The 22,816-nt window shown below is 47.9% G+C and overlaps 1 protein-coding gene across 1 annotated transcript in view; it reads left to right on the forward strand.

Moving 5' to 3' along the window:
* ARFGEF1 (ARF guanine nucleotide exchange factor 1) overlaps positions 1–22,816 on the forward strand; it is a 972,411-nt gene that overhangs the window by 431,955 nt on the left and 517,640 nt on the right. The window contains exons 11-12 of the mRNA XM_078687191.1: positions 4,597–4,696; positions 8,445–8,584. Of these exons, the coding sequence (XP_078543317.1) occupies positions 4,597–4,696; positions 8,445–8,584 (240 nt within the window). The remainder of the gene's footprint in view (positions 1–4,596; positions 4,697–8,444; positions 8,585–22,816) is intronic.

The following is a 22,816-nucleotide window of genomic DNA, read 5'->3' on the forward strand; positions in this document are numbered from 1 at the left end:
CTATTGTAACTAGATTCCTCAAAGGCCTTGTTCATATGCTCCTACCCCCTTTCATTATGCCTCAGTGGGACATAAATTTTGTTCTTATTTTCCTGATGTGTGCTTAATTTGAACCTTGGCGCAACTGCCCCCTTTGGCTTCTTACCATCAAAACAACCTTTTTAGTGTGGCAGTTGCATCTGCCAGGAGGGTGAGCGAATTGCAGACTTTGTCATCCAAGCCTCCTTACCTGATAGTGCTCTTTGACAAATTGGTGCTTTGCACTAAGGTCTCTTTGCTCTCGAAAGTGATAACACCATTCCATGTAGTGCAATCGTCACCATGTCACTTTCTACACTTCTCTGCACCCCTCTAAAGAAGAGGAGTGACTCCACGTCTGGATCCAAAAATATCTGGACCCCTAAAGAACGTTGTCGTTCTACCTTGACTGCACTTAAGAGTTTCAGTGGATTACCAACTCTTCATGGGTTACACTAGCACGAAGAAAGGTCATGGGGTGCAGAAGAGGACTATCTCTTGATGGATTGTCCTCTGCATCAAAATTTGCTATGCTCTGGCAAAAAAAACTAGCCTCCTGAAGGCTTAAGGGGTCATTCCACCAGATCTAAGGCTGCTACCTCAGCGTTGCAATGTGGAGTTCCAGTCCTTGACATTTGTCAGGCAGCAATGTGGGCATCTCTGCTACAGCATTACTGTCTGGACAGTCAAGTCCTCAGGCACGGCCTTTTTGGCTGATCTGAACTGCTGGACTTCCTGGTCTAAACTTGTCTGCAGTCCTTCTTCGGGGATGGGATTGCTAGAATATCTATTCAAAGTAGGGAATCTGCGGCTAGATGTCTCTATCAGACGGTTAAGTTACTTACCTTCGGTAGCGCCTTATCTGGTAGAGACGTGATCTAGCTGCAGATTCTTTACTGGTCCACTCATCCTCCTCGCACTGCAGAAAGGTTTCTACGGTCAGGGAAGATCCATTTCAGGGCCCTAGTTGTTCTGAAACACACAACTGTCAGGGCACTTCATGGTTCTGCGCTTCTGCCGTGGAAAGTCGTGAGCAGTAACTGTTGTCAGCGCGCTGAGGTGGTGCCTATATAGGTGACATGGATTGTGCAGATGCCGCCATCTGCGTCACGCGGAGCTGACCGATGCCATCTACCGGCACACAGGAGTATTGCTCGAAGAAAAATCTTCCGGATCCAGTGTGACACCTGGAAAATGTAACGGTAAGGAATCTGCGGCTAGATCATGTCTCTACCAGATAAGGTGTTACGTAAGGCAAGTAACTTGTCCTGCTGTTGTATATTGCTGTACTTGGGTACTTAACTGGTACTAATGAAGTACAACCAATGCCCAGACAGTGTTAACGAGTGTAAAAATGACAAAATAATGAGTAACACTATCAAAAAATATGCCTCATTAGTCGTACAATTTGCCTTCTCTTGCTGCAAAATGTATTCAACCCTCCCGCATAATTTAGCCCTTCCATGCCGCATAATTCCAGTAGCCCTGGTCATGAGTGATGTAATGTCTGAGAGTACAAGCTGTACATGGGGAGGACAGGATTTATAGTTACTTTAGGGCACAAGTTATATAGTAACTATAACCTGTACATTTCAGTGGGTGTGTTACTGTAGGAAGTTACTTTTTTTTTTAACAATTAATTTTTTTGTATGAACAGCAATAGTCACTAAATTGCTCACAAGACATTTATAGCAATACATATTAAATAAGGTGACATCCAGTCTGTCAATATCCATTATAGTAGTGCAAGATTTACAAAATGATATAATCAAATACCTCGAGCCTATAAACATTGGCTCATAACAGTTCAACGTATTTTGCCATGTCCAATTCATCAATCCATAGACATACCTCATGCAGAGAATTTGTATACAGCTGAGACGTGTAGAAGTGCCATTTCTTGAATTCTACTAACCCAGGACCTCTGTCTCATTCCGGCCATGTTGGGCGGGTGGCTCCAGATATAGACCCCCTATAATCCCCCCATCTTTTCCAAATTTTAAAGTGTTTCTTCAGGCAACCCCTAGCCTTAAATATGAATTTCTCCTGGCTGATACAGAAATGAATACCTGCCTTCCAGGCCCCCAATCTGTGTGGATCACAGACCTTCCATGCCTTAGCTATATCCCTTTTTGCCAAAGTGAAGCCCAGGAACAGCAGATGGCGTTTATAGCGGTTCCCGCCTATCTCTTCCGTGACATGTAGTATGACAAGTTTTGGGAACATGGGGATGTCCCATTCCAACACCTCTGAGAGGCAGGTCGTAATTTCCCTCCTTTGTGAGCGCAGTGCATTGCCAGATCATATGTACAAAAGTACCCTCCGTGCTATTACAGTGCAAGCAAGTGGGGGAGGATATCAGCCCCCCCCCATACAACCTATACCTTGTAAAATACGCATGGTGCAGATATTTAATCTGTATTAGCCTTAGTAGGGAAGCTATTGTGGAACCCTGTGGGGACTCCAACGCCTCTGTCCAATCATCGTTGTCTAGGGGGCCTAAGTCCTTCTGCCATGAGTCACAGAGTGAGTCGACTGTGGTGGGCAGGTTTGTCACCAGGGATTGGTATATCTTTGAAATGTTGTGGTCCCCCAAGTCACCCACGAATACCTTGGCTTCAATCGGGTTAAACTCCGGCAGGGATTCCATATTTGCAATATAGGGAAAGATAGCGTGTCGAAATTGCAGATACTTGTAAAATTGTGAGTGTTGGATGACAAATTCTTTTTGAAGCTCCTGAAAGGATTTCAGCGTGGTGCCCTCGCATAACCGTTCCCAATTTAGAGACGTCTATGGCGTCCCATCCTCTAAACCCCGACAATGTGGACAATTGGGGCAGGAGACCACTCTGCCACAGGGGGGTTTCTCACGTCAGTCGGCCCCACCATCCCAATGTGCATGATGATTGTTTCCATACTCCAGTCACCACCTGCGTAGCTACTGGCAGATGTCGGAGCTTCCCCTGGTTATGTTGGAGTGAATGGGGTATTATGTCGCACATTAACCACTGTTCCAAGCGAAATGCCAGGTCACACCTACCCCCGTACCACCAATCACTCAAGACCAAGAGATGTGAGGTCGTTACCCCCCCCCACCCCCCTCCTCCCCAGTAAGTCGACTGAAAGCACATTTTTAGAGGAAGTTACAAATTAGGTATAATTCAGTTCAGCCATTTTTGCAGTATCACTGTTTAGTTTTCCTGTGGAAAATGGCAATGAGAAATCAGGTTTTGGGACACCCCCCTTTTTTCTCTGCCCCCACTAACAGTTCACACCAAAACTTTCAAGGAAGAAGCTGGAGTGGATAAACTTTTGTTTTGAAGGTTTTGTGGAGATTCGTCAAACGGAGCTAAAGTTATAAGCAGAACATAAAATGCTTTTCCTGTGGGAGCGTGGTCCTAACTATAACTACCCAGCCTATGCTGGAAACTGAAGTTGGCGCAACGTAACTAATTTCTCTTTATATTTCTAGCAAAACATAACAGGTTCAAATTATAAACCTTTTGAAAGTCAAAATAACCAAAATAAGTACACATCCGATTCAGTTAATATCAGATAGCATAATTATAGATTCTTTTGAGGTCTTTGGTTAGTCAAGACATTTTTGATTTTATTAAAATTACATGCATAGTAGGTTTAGTTACATTGGTATTCAGCCAGCACTTTTCATCCTTTGGTTTATAGTACAGTATGATTCAGATTTTTCTTCAGCTCACTAAAACATAGAGCCTGGGGCAATTGGTGACCCCTTTCAGTCATTGGTTAATTTCACTGTTCTTTCTCAAGGAGCACATCAGCACACAAAGAGTAGTTCTCTTTACGCTAGAGGCTGCAATTGCAATGTGTGCTTTGTGAGTCCACAAATATTTTTACTCCTAAGCAATTTTATTTTATATTGGCGTGGGCCATGCAGCCCCCCCAACAATAAAGTTTTAGCAAACCAATGATAAAACAAAACAGACCAATGCAAAACCAAATGTCTGGCTGCTAGGATGAGACCCATTAGCTTTGCCAAAGCTTGTTTAACATGCTAGCCATTGCCTTTCATAACATCTTACATAACTGAGTCGTTTCCATCGTTTCCATTCTTCTGTTGAAATACTCTTTATCACAGTGCCCAGCTGTCTGTTTATGATCCAGTCTGAAAGTGCTGTGTGATTGTGTGTGTGCGTGCACAGACCTAGAGTGAAGATGATAGAATACATTTTCTTATATCTAACCTACTCTACAACCAAGAGAAGGAAATGTCCATTGTGCTACTTATTCAGAACACATAGGTCATATACTTGCTGACATATTCCAAATAATGCTAATTAGGTCAAATGTTATCTGCATTTGTTCCAAGCCACAGTATGCAATGAAGAAGGAATTGTATTACCATTTGAATATTCAAATTCAATTTGTGACATGACTTGGTACAGTGTAACACTGATTTAAAATATTTTGGATTTGTGGTATTTACACTAATTTCGTCTCCGTTTTGTTTACTTAAGTAAGCTTATGATCTATTATATTTTTTTATTGAAAAGGAACTACCTTTTCTTACCACTTTCCTTTTTACCCATGTGTTGTTTGTAGGTGTTCTTCAAAGAAATATTTCTGTACATACTAGAAACATCTACAAGTTCATTTGATCACAAATGGATGGTTATTCAAACTCTAACCCGGATTTGTGCTGGTAAGTAAATATAATGTTACCTAATCACCGAATGAGTAACACTTAGTTCTTAGACAGGAGTTTGCCTGTAAACGGTGTTCTTATCCTGCAACTTCTGTAGTCTAAGCACAAGAGAAACTGTTTTTTAACACAATTCTTCCGTAAGTATGCCATATTTTATTTCAGTATTGTTTTTCGGATACACTAGGGGACTCATTTTTACCTTGTGCCATTCCAGTTTCATATCACGCACCTGGTATGGTATTTTTGTGCCTCCAATTTGCATGCCATTCCGAGTTTCAGACGTCGCAATGTATGATATGGCCTAATGTTGTATGCTTCCTCCACTTCTAGGTGCACTAAAATTAGGTTTCATACAGTATGCAGGCTTTTGCTCCTGAATAAAAATGTGTGCAAGGTCAGAATGAGGCCATGAGTGTGTGAATACCTCACCCACACGAGATGAATCTTTAACAGGAGAGCTGAGCTTACACTCCATCTCCGCACATTTATTAAACAGTTGTTCCAGGTGCAGTACCACCTGCCCAACCAGATAGATGTATAGTGAGATTCAGAAACAGTTGTGCATGTTCCATAGTGTATTACTACAAAACATGCTTTGCTGTATCAGAAATCAGTACCACCAGTCATTCAGAGAGTTCGTTGTGGGGCAGTATTCTAGTACTGGCTGTAATGGTGTGTATTAAAACTGACCATTTCAAGAAATCTTGCATAGTGTGACAAGAAACAGTGCTAGTACAGACTAAAGCAAATACCTTACTACCCATCCCAGGGATTCTTCAGGTTGAAAAATAAATTCAATCCTTCTGCTAACATTGTGGCTTCGATTAACCTCCCTCTTTGCATATAAACGTTCTGGTAGAGTGGCAAAAGCTGATCGAATGGTCACTACAATGCTCAGAGGCCAGCACTGATGGTCTCTACTTACCAAATGTTATTCTTTAACTGATGTTGAATTCAGTAAAGTGTCAGCCGTGAACAATGACTCTGGCTCCCTATAGGGCTCATAAAGGGAAAAGTGATAATTCTGTCCCGAGAAAGTCATTAAAAAGTATCTTAATCATGTGTATATCACCATTCATGCCCGGCAGTCATGCCCTCTTTAAGCGCAACAGTAGATGCAGATTTTATAGACCACTTTGTGTCAATTTCACAATTGCTTTTTCTGGAAGAAATCGCTCTGCAGTCCAGCTACAGACTTTCTCTGAAAGTAGTGATATCTTTGATCCATTCCAGACGGAAGTTTACTTGGGAATTTCTGATGTTCCGATTGTTCCAGGCCTTTGTGATCAGTAAAAGGATGATGTTGGTGCATTGATACCATTAGATATATGTGCTTCCTTCCACATCCTCTACTTTCCCCTCCTGCTCCAAAGGCCAACAGAATATGGCAACAGTGGCACAGTACTGAGATGAATAATATGTTTTCTATTGGACAGGCTCTAGCAGAGTATTGAATTCACTACCTGAACAAGATAACGTTGCACAAAGTCTTCTGAAATTCATTAGGCCTTCAAGTCCGGACTTCTTCGTCAATAGCTTGGCAAACTTTGTCCGAGGTTCTTATCCTAAGACTCGGTTTTGTTTTTCTTACTACATTGTCAGAAATTCCTTGGGTGTTAGTTGCTCTCTTTTTGTATGTATGCATGTCTGCAACATATTCTGATATGTTGATCGCCATTAACCGTCCTACCATTCACCAACGTAGGTGCCTTTGTTTTCTTTTGGCTTATATGAGAAAGACAACATTTAAAAGCCTATAATACAAGGTTACAGGTCTTGTACCGCTAGAGGTTACCTGAGAGCTGGGCAGAAGACGGGATGGATCTGGGTGAAGGTGGACTGCTTTTACAAGAGTGAGGCAACAGTGACTGACTGGGGGCACACTTTTTAATGATCACCAAGAACTGGAACTCAAAGGGAAACGTCCCTTCCTCTTACGATTGCTAGCCCATATCCCTCTCATTTTCAAGGCAACTTTGTTATAGTCGTCATTCCACCATAATGGGAAAAGTTATCTTTGGCCTGTAGAGTGAGATAAATTTAATTCTGAGATGTTTAGTAAAGCCAAAATTCGGCATACACGATGATTGTGCCTAACTTCTGATTCTGAGTAGAGCACAAATTGTGTATTGCGCTGGAGTGTTTCCTTGTTCAAATTACTCCATGCAATACCTGGAGAATTGTTGGCAGGAAAACATGTTGGAAAGCATAAAACATGTCCCATCAGTCTTAGGTGGAACTCAGAATAGCAAAACTACCTAAGATTAATTCTGCAACGTGTGGTAACGGTATTTTGTTCCTAATGAGGCACTAAGTGAACGACCTGTACTGCCCTCATTGTTATACTGATATAATATTGCAGCTGTGGGCTGGATCAAACTGGATTTGACCTACTATTTTCTGTATTTATGAATGAATCTAGAGAAAAATAATATGATTAATTAGCTCCAGCATATGATTTTTTAGGTCTCGCCTAGACGAAAGCAAAGCGAAGCTTTGCTGTCTAGAGCGAGACAACTTATGTTGTCACTTTTGGGGGAATGTGGACAGCAGACTGTCACGAGCTTCTCCTGCCGGAGATTTGATCTCGTGGGCGCGCACGTCGCCGTGCCTCATATTTCCATGCGCACACAGGCAGCCCCCACACCCCTGCACACAGATTACACAGGCACACGCTGCAGCCCCCCACCACACACACAGATACAGACACGCACGCATACACACGCCGCTGCCCCCTACCCCCCCCTGCACAGACACACACCCCCGCCCCATGCATCGGGAGATCTGCCATACCTTCAGGGGAAGGAGCGAGAGTGGCAGCAAAACCGGCAGCTTCCCCCAGACCGGGGGCGCATCCCCGCCAGCCTCCGCCAACATCGCTGAGAGCTGCGGTTGCAGGCCCCCAGCGTAAGAAACAGGCCCCCGCACACTGGGAATAGCAAAGGGGGACGAGATCCATGGCACGCGACACGGCACAGGGAGGCGGTGCGCGCCACGCCTCCGTCGCTGCCTGGAACGTGTGCGTGTGCTCCGCAGCCTCTCGCGAGCACGCCTCCTTCTGGTTGTTGTTTGTAAAAAAAATATATTTCCCAATGTTAGATGCAATGGAAACAGAACGGAACAGGCTTGCCGAAGCATTTGCAATGCAATAGGTCTCGCATTTATGCGAGTCTGAGCTATTGACATTGCAAAGGACTGCCTTTTATTTACATTTTAAAAACGAAAAGTAAAATAAAAGGCATTGTCATTTGCAATGTCAATAGCTCAAACTCGCGTAAATGTGAGACCTATTGCATTGCAAATGCTTGTTTTATTAATGAACCAGTTTATGGGAATATAACTTGGAGAATTATATGTATTTTAATATCCTGTCGGAGAATCGAATGCTAACAAATGGAATGTTTATAGTTGAGTGTTTGAAATGGAAAAATAGAAGTGCAGGTACCCTATTCCAGAGTACCTGCTTGTTTCTGAGAAGTGCTGGTACTCTCCAATTAAAGGTACTACATCTCTGCGAAGAAGTTCTTGTACTCTCCCTCCCAAAATAAACAAGTGCAGGTACTCTGCACCTGATAATACCGGCCCATTTGAAGCACTGTTATAGTTAAACATTGTTGTGCCATTGATATCAATATGTATAAAAGGGAATGAAATAAATTGAAAAGCTGTGAGAGATTTGTAAAACTGTTTTTTTTTTTTTTACAAAAGTAATCTATAATTATTGATAGTACTTTTAATCTTACAGATGCACAGAGCGTTGTGGACATTTATGTAAACTATGACTGTGATTTAAATGCCGCAAACATATTCGAGAGGTTGGTGAATGACCTGTCCAAGATTGCTCAGGGGCGAGGCAGCCAAGAACTTGGCATGACGAATATGCAGGTAAGCAGACCTCCAATTGTTCTGCCATTATTAAGAGATAAAACAGGGTGTAGGTTTTAGTAAATGAATATTTTGGTAAGCCCACAGCAAAGCAATAGAATCTGTAATGTTTTGCTGGTATTTGTGCTGTTCTGTTCCTGGTTGGTAAGGAGACATTTTAACGTTTGCCTACTGTATGGCAGGACAGCTACTAGTATCTGTGTATGAGAAAAAAGAGGATAACTGCAAATGCAAGCGCCTGGTCAAATACACTTGTGTGCATTTATTTTATTTTATTCTGATGCAGCTGCAAGTTACTGTAACAAGTGTGCTGCATTATATTCAAGAGTAAGACAGCATCACTGGAAAAAATCTTTTTTATAGTTCAAATGGCTTGCTCATCATTTAGCAACGTGCAGCAGTGGAAAGCAGCAATCTAAGGTACAATTCATGTTGGGTGGGATCACAACGCTGTCCAATGTAGCACCACAAGATGCCCTTCTCTGCTCTTGGCAGCCCATCCGTCAGTGCTTCATGGGAATCAGTTCATATGTGGTTGGATGCCTGTAAAAACGTCTGTCTAGCTTTCATGAAATGATTGTTACTAATGTGTGGGGAGCAGGAATTACAATTGCATTAAGCATGCTAGGTCATACTGGATCTGCACTATTATTTGTTTTTTGAATATCTTTATTCGGTAAAATGGCTCACCATAAAAGAGTACATTTTACACATTAAAAGGGTACATTCCCCGCAATAAAAGATATTAACTATCATCAATAAAACCATTATTTAAAATATAACACAGAATATAACAAAACAATTAGTATGGACCTTAGTCAGACATTCTCAACATTTCATTATGTGGTAGTGGAAGACCTTCAATTACAACCAATCTAGTCACTTGGTGGCCTAGAGTGCAACTTCAATAACCTTGAGCGTGTCAGCCAAGCACTACTCAGGTATTTTGCCACCCCGCATACAGTGGCAGTAGATGATGAGTCTGTAGAGAGTACTCTTAAGGCCAGTCTGTGGCACCTCAGTCCCAACCCCCTACAGACTGGTTTCAGCCAAATCTTCCGTGCCACTTTGTAAGCGGGGCAGGCAAAAAGTAGGTGGGCCACAGACTCCTTAGGGGCCGCACAACCGGGGCACGATCGCGAAGGGCCACCAAGGTTAGACCACCTCGCGGTAAATTCATGCACCGGGAGGGTCCCGTACCTTAGTTTTAGATATAGGGCTCTGTCTAGCGGCTTAGTTATAAAATCGAGGAAGGGTTCCAACTTCTTAGCCCACTTGAACTCTAAGAACCGTTCAGTGAGTGAACCCCCAGCCCCGCTGCGTGTAACCTCCACCTGCACCCAATCCCATTATAACTTCTTAATCACTAGTTTGGGCGGAGGTATTTGGGTCTCCCACACATCTCTCAATCCCAATTGGAAGAGTAGGTGCCTCACATTGTACAGCCAACCAATCTTATTGCCAGTATCAAGCAGTATTAGGTCATCCAACCCTTCGGCATATCTGGCAAGCTCCTTAGTTCTTCTTAGACGAACCCAAAAGAGCAGTGGGCGCAACCTCACTAGATCTTTTAAGGCTCGTCTACCCAAATCTAGCCGCAAGGGGATCAACGGGGTAGAAACAGGGAGAGCCACCACATCCCTCAGAAACTTATTTTCCGCTGTAGTTAGATCCGAAACGTTTTCAAACCCCCAGAGCTCCGAGCCATATAATGCAGCAGGGAGTATCTGACCCTCGTAAATAGCCATGACCGGTGACAGAGGTTTACTGGTTGACTCCCGATACTCCCTCAGGGTCACCCCAGATACTCTTTTGTGACCAAGTAGCATTTTGTCCAGGTTGTCCTTCCAGTTCATTCGGCTATTTATCCTCACCCCTAAATAGTCGAAGGAATCGACCAACTCCAGGGGGGCCCCATTGAGCGTGAAGTTGTTTTTAAATCTTTTGGAGGGTGAGAAAGCCATCAACTTGGTTTTAGAGGTATTGATGGTTAGGCCTCTATCTATGCAAAAGGAGCTGAATCGATGCAGGAGCTTTTGCAGTCCTACCGGGGATTTGGATATCAGTATAGTATCGTCAGCGAAGAGTAGAGTGGGGATTCTTTCCCCTGCCAGGGATGGAGCATCCTTCTCTTCTCCTCTCAGGTGGTCCACCACTCCATTCACAAACAAGGAGAAGAGGGTCGGAGCCATAACACACCCCTGGCGAACTCCACTCCTCACGGGGACCCTATCTGTCAGCTGTCCCTGGGCGCCCCATCTGATCCTCGCATAATTCCCCTCATGGAGCCTTGCAATTAAATTCAAGAGTGAGCCGGGAAAGCCCATCCTTCCTAGGATCTCCCACAATTTAGCTCGAGGGACCAGGTCAAAAGCTGTCTTGAGATCTATGAAGGCCATATAAAGGCTGCCCTTTTTGATGGTAACTGTCTTCCAATAGATAACAAAAAAAACGAAAGACCTGGTCCATCGTACCCACCTTCCGGCGGAATCCCGCTTGGAGGTGGGAAAGAATACTTTCCTCTTCCATCCAGTCGCCGACCCACTATTATTTAAAGGATCACGGTCTGGTACAATGCACATGCATCATCTCAATGTATCCTAGCCCTACCCCACTATATTTCCATCATTAGGTTTGAGGAGATAAATTCACCTGACAACTGAACCTGTTCCACTAATCCAATTTATATAATGTCACTCACGCGGACAATTTCTCTGACCTTTGTTCAGTCCAAGTGTTTTGTCTTTGTCTTCAGTCTTAGTGATTTTTTATTTGCTTCTATTCTGATATGCTCTAGAAAATACCTCTAATTACCGGCTTTTTGAGAGAGTCAGTTTTAAAGTGGAAGACTCACATGGCTGCCCCTGAAATGGCATGCCCCTTATACTCAGGTTCCGGCTCTCAAACGTCTGTGGTGTGTTCTTTATTGTAGTAGTGAGCCTCACACTCTAGAAAAGCCTTGCAAATCCAAAGATAAGGTCTGATCCAATAGTCAGTTGATTTAATTTCTAACTATCTAACTGTAGTGACTGGTGACATTTGAAAGTTGTAGGGTGTAAAAGTTGAGTATGAGTGGCTGTGGTGAGCGAGCGTAGCGTAGCCCCCAAGAATTTTAGAAATTGTTTCCAATACCTCTGGCCGGCTGCTTTAACTCATCTATCCAGATTAACTTCTGACATTAGATTTTTTTACTAGAAATCCCAAGACTCTCTTTAACCCTGATGTCACAAAATTCTTTTTTATGGAGTCGCAGCGTCGCGTCCGGCCCCATACCCTCCGGTCCCTGGGCCGCGCGCAACGCCGGAGGAGATCGAGCGGTTCCTCATGGCCATGAGGTCTCCCACTCCTCCGGCGGGCTCTGAGGCGCCTCCTGGCCCAGCGGACCCGTCTGGGGGCCCTAGCGGGTTTGGGGCTCCGGCCCGACGCCGTTGAGTGCTTCGGGCCCGGCGCCGCAGGGCCCCACTGGATCCGGTTCCGGATCCGGGTCGTTGCCGGTGGACTTAACGACCTCCCCGGCGCCGGTCCCTCAGGTGTCGCCCCCGGCGCCGCCCGAAGACGGCGCCGTGGGCGACACCTGAGGGACTGGCGCCGGGGAGGTCGTTAAGTCCCCGAGGCCTCCCTCGATCCGGCTCTGGCGCCGGAGCGGCGCTGCTGGGCGCTTCTTCAGACGCCGTTCAGAGAGTTCACCTTTCATGAGCCGGCCCCATCATTTGACACCCCTGTGTTGGGGTTCAAGGGGGCCTGGTTCCTTCTGTCTAGTTCCCCGTTAGAGGTTTTTCTTAAAAGTGCCAAGTGCATATGCGAATTTATGGACGCTCCCTAGAGCTCGCTTTAAAAGGGGGCGCCAACAGGAAACAGGTGCTTGGTTTCTTTATTGGTCCCTTGCCGTGTGTTTCCTGTTCCTGTGGTTCTACCTTGTTTCCCTTCCTTCGAGCTCCGTTCCAGTGGTCTTTTCTAGTGCTGGGTTTTGATCCCCTTTTTCCCCTGCTTCCTTGTTTTATTCCCTTGGGCATTTTAGAACCCTTTATTGGGGACCTGTTTTTGATCTTCGGTGACGTTCTGGGATTCGCGGCTGCGTTTCCTTTGAGTTTTAACGTCCCGTTATTATCCCTTTTTTGTATCCAAACCATCTTGTTATACGCTGTGTTTGGGTGGTTTCACGAAGGAGCTGAATAACTGCCGTTTTTGTGCTACCTTCGTGTTCTTTTTTAGATTCCAGGGGTTTTTTGGGTGTCTTTCGTATTCCCTTTGATACCATTTTTTCCCCTGTCCTTTTTTTTTTGTCCTAAGAACTGTGAATTCCACCCCCTTTGTCATTCTCGGTGTTTCCCGAGGGGGTGTGGTTGGTCTGGGGTTACGCAAGAAACAACCAATACGATTGCAGTGGAAGAATTCCTGTCTCGTATCAAGCCACTCCCGTTTGTTATCTGGGGTAAGCAGGGAGGTCGGTGGTTCGTGTGTGTACTTGGCACTGGTAATAGTTGTAGGGGTGTGTTTAATCTTGTCTCCTTCTTTCATTTTAGCGTTCTCGTCTGTGTCAAGCTGTCAGATGCCAAGAAGACAGAGGAGACGAGTTGTGTTCCCCAAGACCTTGGGTTCCCTTGTATTGTTACCCACCTTCTCCCGGTGTCGTGTTCTCCACCATCCGTTTTGATTGCGGGTGTTGGGGGTCACGGTGAGGGTAGAGGATTGTGACGTTCTTCACTCCTGCGGTGTTGGGCCGGTCGGCATCGGAACAGAAAACCAAGCCCACGAATTAACACACCGCCCGAGTGAAGAATGGTTGAGGAGGCAGCAGGGGGGGCTTCTTCGATGCAGGAAATCATGCAGGCTTTAGCGCACATACAGGGTGAAGTCCAATCCCTGCGTCAGGGTAATCAGGAGTTACGGGGGACACTGAGTGAGGTGAAGGAAAGCACTAAAAGAAGAGGGAGGGATCCCTCCGTTAAGGCTAAGCCCCCATTGATTCAACCAGCCACATTTCAATATGAGAGGAGTGGGGGGCAGAGTGGGTCTCCTTCTCCTTTGTCCGTTACAGTGAACACTCCCGTGCCAGTGCCTCTAGCAGCTCCAGAGAGGTTTTCCGGGGATAGTAGCAGATATGCTATATTTATGAACCAGTGCCATTTGCACTTCATGTGTCGACCAACCGCTTTTCCTGACGACACTACTAAAGTAGTGTTTGTGATCTCATATCTTTCGGGTACTGCAGCTAGTTGGGCGGTCCCCTTAGTGGAAAACAATGACGCTGTGTTGAATAGTTTCCCGGCCTTCAAGAACCAGATGCATAGTCTGTTTGCTAAGCATGCTTTTATCCAGGCAAGCGATGTTGAATTGTTAAAACTCCGGCAGGGTAAGCAGGATCTTTTGGGTTATGTGGCTACTTTCAATCGCCTAGTAGCAGAGACACAATGGCCCATGGCAAAAAGAACCTCTTTGTTTTATCAGGGCTTGTGCGAGGACTTAAAGGATATAGTCTCTCAGGTTGTAGACCCCCCTGAAGATTGTGTTGAGTTCATCGATTTGGTTGTCAAACTCAACCATCGTATGAGTGAAAGGAAAGGGGAAAAGATCAGGTTTCATCCCCCAAGGACAACTGTAACCAAGAGAGAAACATCTGAGAATGGGGGCGTGAAAACAGATCCTGAACCTATGCCTTTGGGTGGGGTGCGGGGTCCCTTATCCAAGGAGGAAAAGGAGCGAAGGCGCTTGTTGCAGTTGTGTTTGTATTGTGGGAGGGGTGGACACTTTGCTCGAGAGTGTCCAGTGAAACCGTCCCGGATCCCGGAGAATAAGGCTGTGGCTTTTGTGGGAAGGGATTGCGAGAGTCCTTTAGTCCATGAAAGAGGATTTTGTAACCCATATGACCTACAAGGGGCGGTTCAAAGAGTCCCGCATCATTTCACGGTATCGGCTTGCTTCGCTTACTCATCTTGTGGTAGAGCTTCCTTGTCGGTATTATTGGATTGTGGGGCCACAGGGAACTTTATGGACATTGGGTTGGCCGAGTCGTTGATGGTTCCCTGTGTGATGAAGAAACAACCTGAACCCGTGAGGGCTATTGACGGCACGGAGCTAACCTCTGGGTCGATTGTACGACAAACCGAACCTTTGTTGATGACATTTGATAATGGGCATTCTGAGACGGTCTGTTTCGATCTGATTGCCGCACCAGCATTTGGGGTGGTACTCGGGGTACCCTGGTTACAGGCCCATAATCCCAGAATCGATTGGGCGCGGAGGCTGGTTACGCTTGATTCGGAGTATTGTCTTCTTCACTGTTATTGTGAGGCGACTGATAGGGTGTCTCCGTTGTCTTGTGCAGCGAGTGGTTGCGATCAGAACGGTTTGCCTCCTTCGTTTGTGGCATATAAGGAGGTGTTTGATAAGGATCAGGCGTATGTATTGCCACCACACAGGGCTTTTGATTGCCGTATTGATTTGGTTCCGGGGGCCATTTTGCCCTGTAGTAGGGTTTATGCGTTGTTGGAGCCAGAGGAGAAACATCTACGGCAGTATTTGGATGAGATGTTAAAGAATGGGTTTATTCGGCCTTCTTCTTCGCCTGCATCTTCCTCCATATTTTTTATACCGAAGAAGGAGGGTGATCTTCGCGCTTGCGTGGACTACAGAGCGTTGAATAAAGTCACAATAAAGAACAAGTACCCATTACCTCTTATACCGGTGTTGTTAGACCAGCTGCGACATGCCAAGGTGTTCACGAAGCTTGATTTAAGAGGCGCTTACCATCTCGTTCGCGTCCGCGAGGGCGACAAATGGAAAACGGCGTTCCGTACTAAGTTTGGTTTGTTTGAATATTGTGTTATGCCTTTTGGTTTGTGTAACGCCCCTGCCGCTTTTCAGTTATTTATAAATGAGGTTTTGCGTGAGTTTTGGGATGTCAGTGTGATTGTTTACATTGATGATATTTTGGTTTTTTCCCCCGTCCTTTGAGGAACATGATGCTCATGTTTCGCAGGTTTTGTCTAAGTTGTTGGAACACCGTTTATTTGTCAAGCTGGATAAATGCACTTTCGGTGCGACACATGTTGAGTTTTTGGGATTCCTGATTTCTGCGGATGGTATAAAGATGGATCCCCAGAAGATCGAAGCTAAAGTTAACTGGCCCATACCCGCATGTGTTAAGGATATACAGGTGCTACTTGGTTTCGTCAACTTCTACAGGCGTTTTATCAGTCATTTCTCTGACATTGTTTCGCCTATGACTTCATTGTTGAAGAAGGGAGTGGTGTTTGAGTGGACGCCTGCGGCACAGTTGGCTTTGGAAAGATTGATTGGGCTTTTTACATCTGCTCCTGTGTTGATGCATCCTGATCCTGCTCTTCCGTTTTATGTAGAGGCGGATGCGTCCCAGCTAGCCGTTGGGGGCGTGTTGTCTCAGCGTGACAATGAATCTGGGTTGATGCATCCAATTGCGTACTTTTCAAAGAAACTACTACCTGCTGAGCAGAATTATACGATTGCCGAAAGGGAACTATTGGCCATAAAGCTGTCTTTTGAGGAATGGCGCCATTACCTTTGGGGGGCTCGTCACCCCATTACCATCTATACGGATCACAAGAACTTGGGAGTTTTTCCGGTCCGCTAGGGCTTTAACTCCCAGACAGATGAGATGGGTGCTATTCTTCAATGAATATGATTTTACCATCACGTATAGGCCAGCTGCTCAACAGGGGAAATCTGACGCATTATCTCAGATTTATGCGGATCCGTCACAAGGAAACAAGACGGAGGAGTCCTGTTTTATGATTCCTGGTGATAAGATAGTTGGTTGTGCTTCCATGGACGATTTCATGGTTAAAGTGCAGGATGAAATGAAGCAGTTAGATCTGGCTCCGTGGCTGTCGGAACCTGGAATCACGTTAAAGGATGGGTTATTGTATCAGGCAGAGAAGTTGTTTGTGCCCCCCGAATTGCGTACACTGGTTCTTACATATTGTCATTCATCGTCCTTGGTTGGGCATCCGGGGGTCAATAAGACCAAAGAGCTGTGTATGCGTTGGTTTTGGTGGAAGTCTCTGGCCCATGATGTACAGGTATTTGTGGCCTCATGCCCGGTGTGTGCTGTTAGTAAGTCCTCGCACATGTCTCCGTCTGGGTTGTTGCACCCATTGCCAGTGCTTCCTTCCCCCTGGCATACGGTCAGTATGGACTTTGTGACCGATTTGCCGCTTGATTCAGGGTTTACGGCCCTTTTAGTTGTTGTGGATTTATTCACAAAAACGGCTCACTTCGTTCCCTTGCCAGGGTTACCTACATCTAGAGAGTTTGCTAACGTCACTGACGGGCAGTTGGGTACAAGCCCTTCCTGTGGCTGAGTTTGCATATAATAACAGCATGCACTCAGCTTTAGGCATGTCACTGTTTTATTGTTCAATGGGGTTCCATCCCAAGACCATTCCTATTCAGCCATCTGAGAGGGTACCAGCAGTGGATTCCCTGAGTAGGGGTTTGATTGAAATCTGGAAGAAAGCCCAACAGCATTTATTTGAGTCCCAGAAAGCCATGAAAGTACAGGCAGATAGGCATAGACGGCCAGCTCCTCTGTATGCAGTTGGGGATAGGGTTTGGCTATCAACGAAGAATCTGAAGTTGCCAGGACCAAGAAAATTACAGCCTCGGTTTGTAGGTCCCTTTCCTGTCCAGAAGTTGGTGAATCCAGTTGCGATCAGGTTGGCTTTACCGGCTGAGTATGGTATTCATCCTGTATTTCACACCTCTTTGTTGAAGCCATATGTCACCACTTCTCAAGAGTTGCCCCCTCCTCCTCCTGTTTTAATAGATGATAACGTGGAGTATGAGGTTAAAACTGTTATGAATTCCAAACGGATGAAGGGACGGCTGTATTACCTAATTGACTGGAAGGGTTATCCCCCAGAGGATCGTTCTTGGGTTCCGGCAAGTAGGGTTCATGCTGCCCGGTTAGTTTGTCTGTTTCATCGCCTGCACCCTGGGAAGCCAAGGCCTATAGGGAGGCTTTCGGGAGGGGGTACTGTTGGGGTTCAAGGGGGCCTGGTTCCTTCTGTCTAGTTCCCCGTTAGCGGTTTTTCTTAAAAGTGCCAAGTGCATATGCGAATTTATGGACGCTCCCTAGAGCTCGCTTTAAAAGGGGGCTGCCAACAGGAAACAGGTGCTTGGTTTCTTTATTGGTCCCTTGCCGTGTGTTTCCTGTTCCTGTGGTTCTGCCTTGTTTCCCTTCCTTCGAGCTCCGTTCCAGCGGTCTTTTCTAGTGCTGGGTTTTGATCCCCTTTTTCCCCTGCTCCCTTGTTTTACTATTCCCTTGGGCATTTCAGAACCCTTTATTGGGGACCTGTTTTTGATCTTCGGTGACGTTCTGGGAGTCGCGGCTGCGTTTCCTTTGAGTTTTAACGTCCCGTTATTATCACTTTTTTGTATCCAAACCATCTTGTTATACGCTGTGTTTGGGTGGTTTCACGAAGGAGCTGAATAACGGCTGTTTTTGTGCTACCTTCGTGTTCTTTTTTAGATTCCAGGTTTTTTTTGGGTGTCTTTCGTATTCCCTTTGATACCATTTTTTCCCCTGTCCTTTTTTTGTCCTAAGAATTGTGAATTCCACCCCCTTTGTCATTCTCGGTGTTTCCCGAGGGGGTGTGGTTGGTCTGGGGTTACGCAAGAAACAACCAATACGATTGCAGTGGAAGAATTCCTGTTTCGTATCAAGCCACTCCCGTTTGTTATCTGGGGTAAGCAGGGAGGTCGGTGGTTCGTGTGTGTAGTTGGCACTGGTAATAGTTGTAGGGGTGTGTTTAATCTTGTCTCCTTCTTTCATTTTAGCGTTCTCGTCTGTGTCAAGCTGTCAGCTGCCAAGAAGACAGAGGAGACGAGTTGTGTTCCCCAAGATCTTGGGTTCCCTTGTTTTGTTACCCACCTTCTCCCGGTGTCGTGTTCTCCACCATCCGTTTTGATTGCGGGTGTTGGGGGTCACGGTGAGGGTAGAGGATTGGGACGTTCTTCACTCCTGCGGTGTTGGGCCGGTCGGCATCGGAACACCCTGGGTACCAGGAGATGGGTGATGAGGATGATTGGGAGGGGTCTGAGGACCCTCTGACACGGGAGTGTCAGTCCCAGGAGGACTGGACAGGTGGACTTGGGGAGGCCAGTGGTCTGGACACATCACCGGACACTGGCTTTGTCTCCCCTCCTACCGTGGCTACGGAGGAGGTGGCTGCCTACAGTGTGGTGCTGAAGCGGACGGCCAAGGCCTTGGGCCTTGAACTCCCCGTCGCGGCCGTGAAGACTAACCTCCTCACTGAGGTCCTTAAACCCCAGTCAAGCTCGGCTGAGCCTCTGCTGCCATTTAATAAGGCCTTGACCGACGTTCTTTTGGGCACTTGGTCCAGACCCGCTACAGGTTCGCCTGTAGATAGGAATGTGGCCCGACGCCACCGCCCGGCCCCGGGCGACCCTTGTTTCCTGTCCACCCACCCCACCCCTGAGAGCCTGGTGATCCAGGCCTCCAATTCCCAGACCGCATTCCCGTCGGCTCCGCCTGACAGGGAATCCAAGAGGTATGAGCAATACGGCAAGAAGGTATTCTCCTCCCTCAGTTTGGGACTGCGGTCTTCCAACACCGCATGCCTCTTGGGCCGCTACACCTACTCCCTAGGGGATACGGTCGCGGACGTGCTGCCAGAATGCCCGTTGCAGGTACGGGCTAAACTCGGCCAAGCCCTTGTGGAAGGCCGAGATGCGGCACGTTATTCTATTCGGTGTGGACTGGATACCACCGACTCACTAGGCAGAGCGATGGCAACGATGGTGGCGATTCGTCACCACGCCTGGTTGAGATCCGCCAACATCTCGGCTGATGTCCAGAATACACTCATGGACATGCCGTTTGATGGCCGTCGCCTTTTTGGTGACAAGGCAGACCATGCGCTTGAGCGCTTTAAGGACTCCAGGGCTACGGCCAAGTCCTTGGGCCTCTCGGCCTCGCGCCAGCAATCGGCTGCCTTTCACTCCTTTCGTGGCCACGGGAGGGGTGTACCCACAGGTGCTGCCAGCCACGCGCCGCAGGGTAATACCCAACGCGGTGGCGTCTGTGGAAACCGCCGTGGCGGCGGTCGGGGACAACGGCGAGGTCAGTCCACACCTTCCCCCGCAGCATCCACCTCACAGCCCTCCTAGTCCGTGCTTTCAGGCCCATGTGTCGCCAGTGGGGGGCAGGGTTCGCCATCACCTCCTCCACTGGCACACTGTCACTTCGGACAGGTGGGTGCTGCAAATCGTCCGAAGGGGCTACTCCCTCCCCTTCGAGACGACCCTCCAGCCATGTCACCGCAATACCACCGCGTATCGGGGGATCATTTGCAGCTTCTGCAGGAGGAAGTTACGACCCTCTTGGCCAAGGGGGCCATCAAGCACGTTTCTGGGCCAGAAGTAGGGTGTGGTTGTTACTCCCACTACTTTCTGGTACCCAAGAAGGGCAAAGGGGGCCTTCGCCCTATCGTCGACCTACGGAACGTCAACGGCTTCCTCCGGAAGGAGAAGTTCAAAATGCTGACACTGGCTCGGGTCCTAGCTGCCCTGGACCCAGAAGACTGGATGGTAGCGTTGGACTTGCAGGACGCTTATGTCCACATCCCCGTCCTGCCGGCCCAGCGGCGCTACCTGCGGTTCACGGTTGGCCACGAGCACTTTCAGTTTACCGTGCTCCCCTTCGGCCTTACCAGCGCCCCACGGGTGTTCACAAAGGTGATGGCGGTGGTCGCAGCTCATCTGCGCAGGTTAGGGGTTTCAGTCTTCCCCTACCTCGACGACTGGTTGTTAAAGGCAGGCTCGCCCCAGTCAGTCGTCAGCCACCTCAGACGACGGCAGACCTCCTGCACCAGCTGGGGTTCTCCATCAATGTGCTGAAGTCACACCTGTGCCCCTCTCAGAAGCTCCTCTTCATCAGAGCGGTTCTCGACTCGGCGCTGTTTCGGGTTTATCCTCCCAAGCAGCGGGTTCGGGATATTCAGGCTCTGATTCCACTCTTTCGGCCTTTATCCCGGGTCTCGGTCAGGTTGACGCTGCGGCTTCTGGGGCTGATGGCCTCCTGCATCCTTCTGGTGCATCACGCCCGGTGGCGGATGCGGGCTCTGCAGTGGGACCTGAAGTTTCAGTGGGCCCAGCATCAGGGCAACCTTTCCGACCATGTCCTGATCTCGGAGGGCACTGCGAGACAGCTGCAGTGGTGGCTCACGGACCGCGATTGGGTCAGCGGCAGATCCCTCTCCCTTCCCCAACCGGAGCACGTAGTTGTGACGGACGCGTCCCTCCAGGGCTGGGGAGGCCACATTGGAGAGGCGGAGATCAGAGGCCTCTGGTCTCCGGCAGAGTCCTTGCTCCATATCAACCTTTTGGAGCTGCGGGCGATTCGTCTAGCACTGAAGGCATTCCTCCCCTCTGTCCGGGGGAGTGCAGTGCAGGTGTTCACGGACAACACAACCGCCATGTGGTACTGCAACAAACAGGGCGGGGTGGGGTCGTGGACCCTTTGCCAGGAGGGTCTGCGCCTCTGGCAGTGGCTGGAACATCAGGGCGTGACCCTGGTGGTTCAACACCTGGCAGGTTTTCTGAACGCCAGGGCGGACAAACTAGCCGTCGGTGCATGATGGATCACGACTGGCGTCTGAACTCGGACGTGGCGCAAGGCCTCTTTCAGTAGTGGGGAGAGCCTTGGTTAGATCTATTCGCCACAGAAGAGAACGCGCAATGTCATCAGTTCTGCGCGTTGGAATTTCCAAGGCGGCACTTGCTCGGCGACGCTTTTCGTCGCGAGTGGAGTTGCGGTCTGTTGTACGCCTTTCCGCCTATACCACTTCTGCCCAGAGTGCTGAAGAAGATAAAGTGCGACCGGGCCCAAGTCATCCTTGTGGCTCCGGACTGGGCACGAAGATACTGGTATCCAGAGCTACTCAGTATGTCAGTCGATCCCCTGGTTCGTCTGCCTCTTCAGGAGGACCTTCTGTCGCAGCAGCAGGGGACGGTCCTCCACCCAAACCTGTCCAGTCTCCACCTACAAGCTTGGAGATTGAGCGGCGACAGTTGAGGCCAATTGACTTGCCTCCTGAAGTCTGTAATGTCATTCTGGCAGCCAGGCGTCCCTCCACAAAATCGGTATACGCCTGCAGGTGGAATAAGTTTGTGGCATGGTGCACAGCAAAGGCTGTGGATCCACTTTCTGCCCCTCTTTCTGAGGTTCTTCTCTTCCTTCTTTCTCTTGCCCAGCAGGGCTCAGCTCTGGGCACTATCAAGGGCTACCTTTCTGCCCTTTCAGCCTTTCTGAGGCTGCCTGATCAACCTTCTTTGTTCAAGTCATACGGACATACGTGGCTTGAAGGCTGCGGGCGTGCGCCAGCGCTGCCGATTAACTTTTAAACCTTACTCAGCTGATTACGAGCTGCTTGCTTATTTTAAAACTGTCTTGGCTATATTTTGTGTTATGCCCTTTAGCGCTCGCTTTATTTTTTCTTGGACTGTCACGGTAACTTGCTCACCTTAGTTACTTCGCTCTCGACCCCGGTCCGCCCCGGCAGTGTGCCGTTTGCGCGGAGGGTCCCTGCACGAGCGCCACTTCCGGTTCTGCACCACTTCCGCCCTGCCTCTCCACCGTGCAGGTGAGCGGGCTAGTGGTTCACGTCAGTCAGCATAAATGGCGACCTGGACGAAGCGCAGCGGACGAGCGCAGCGGGAGCGCCGACTTCGCGCCGAAGTCGCGCACAAGTCAAGCCCGTCTGCGCCCGTCCGCGGCCGACCGAGGCCCGGGCCCATGCATGCTGCCTGTTGCATTGTTTACTCATCTCAAGATCTTTATTCCTTTCAATGTTGTGCCCCCCCTGCTCCTGACATAGTTGCTATTGCACAGAACTGTGGCATACTGTCCTCTCTTCCTTCTAACACCCCCCGGGCCCCTCTCCCTGTCACCCCCATCCACTGTAATGCCGCCCCCACATCCATCAGTACCAATTCTCTTGGTGCTCGCTCCATTTCTATAGTTTATCTTAACACCAGTTCACTCCCGAAACATCAACTCGAAATATTTCAACTCCTGGACAGTGGCAACATTGACATCTTGCTCCTCGCAGAAACCTGGCTCCAGGTGGATTCCTTCCCGGACATCATGGCCGCTATACCAACGGGATTTTATATCCTTCAATCTAACAGGTCTTCTGGTAGACCGGGTGAGGGAGTTGCTGCCATTATCCG

This window comes from Lissotriton helveticus, chromosome 4_1 (assembly GCF_964261635.1).
Source record: "Lissotriton helveticus chromosome 4_1, aLisHel1.1, whole genome shotgun sequence".
NCBI lineage: Eukaryota > Metazoa > Chordata > Amphibia > Caudata > Salamandridae > Lissotriton > Lissotriton helveticus.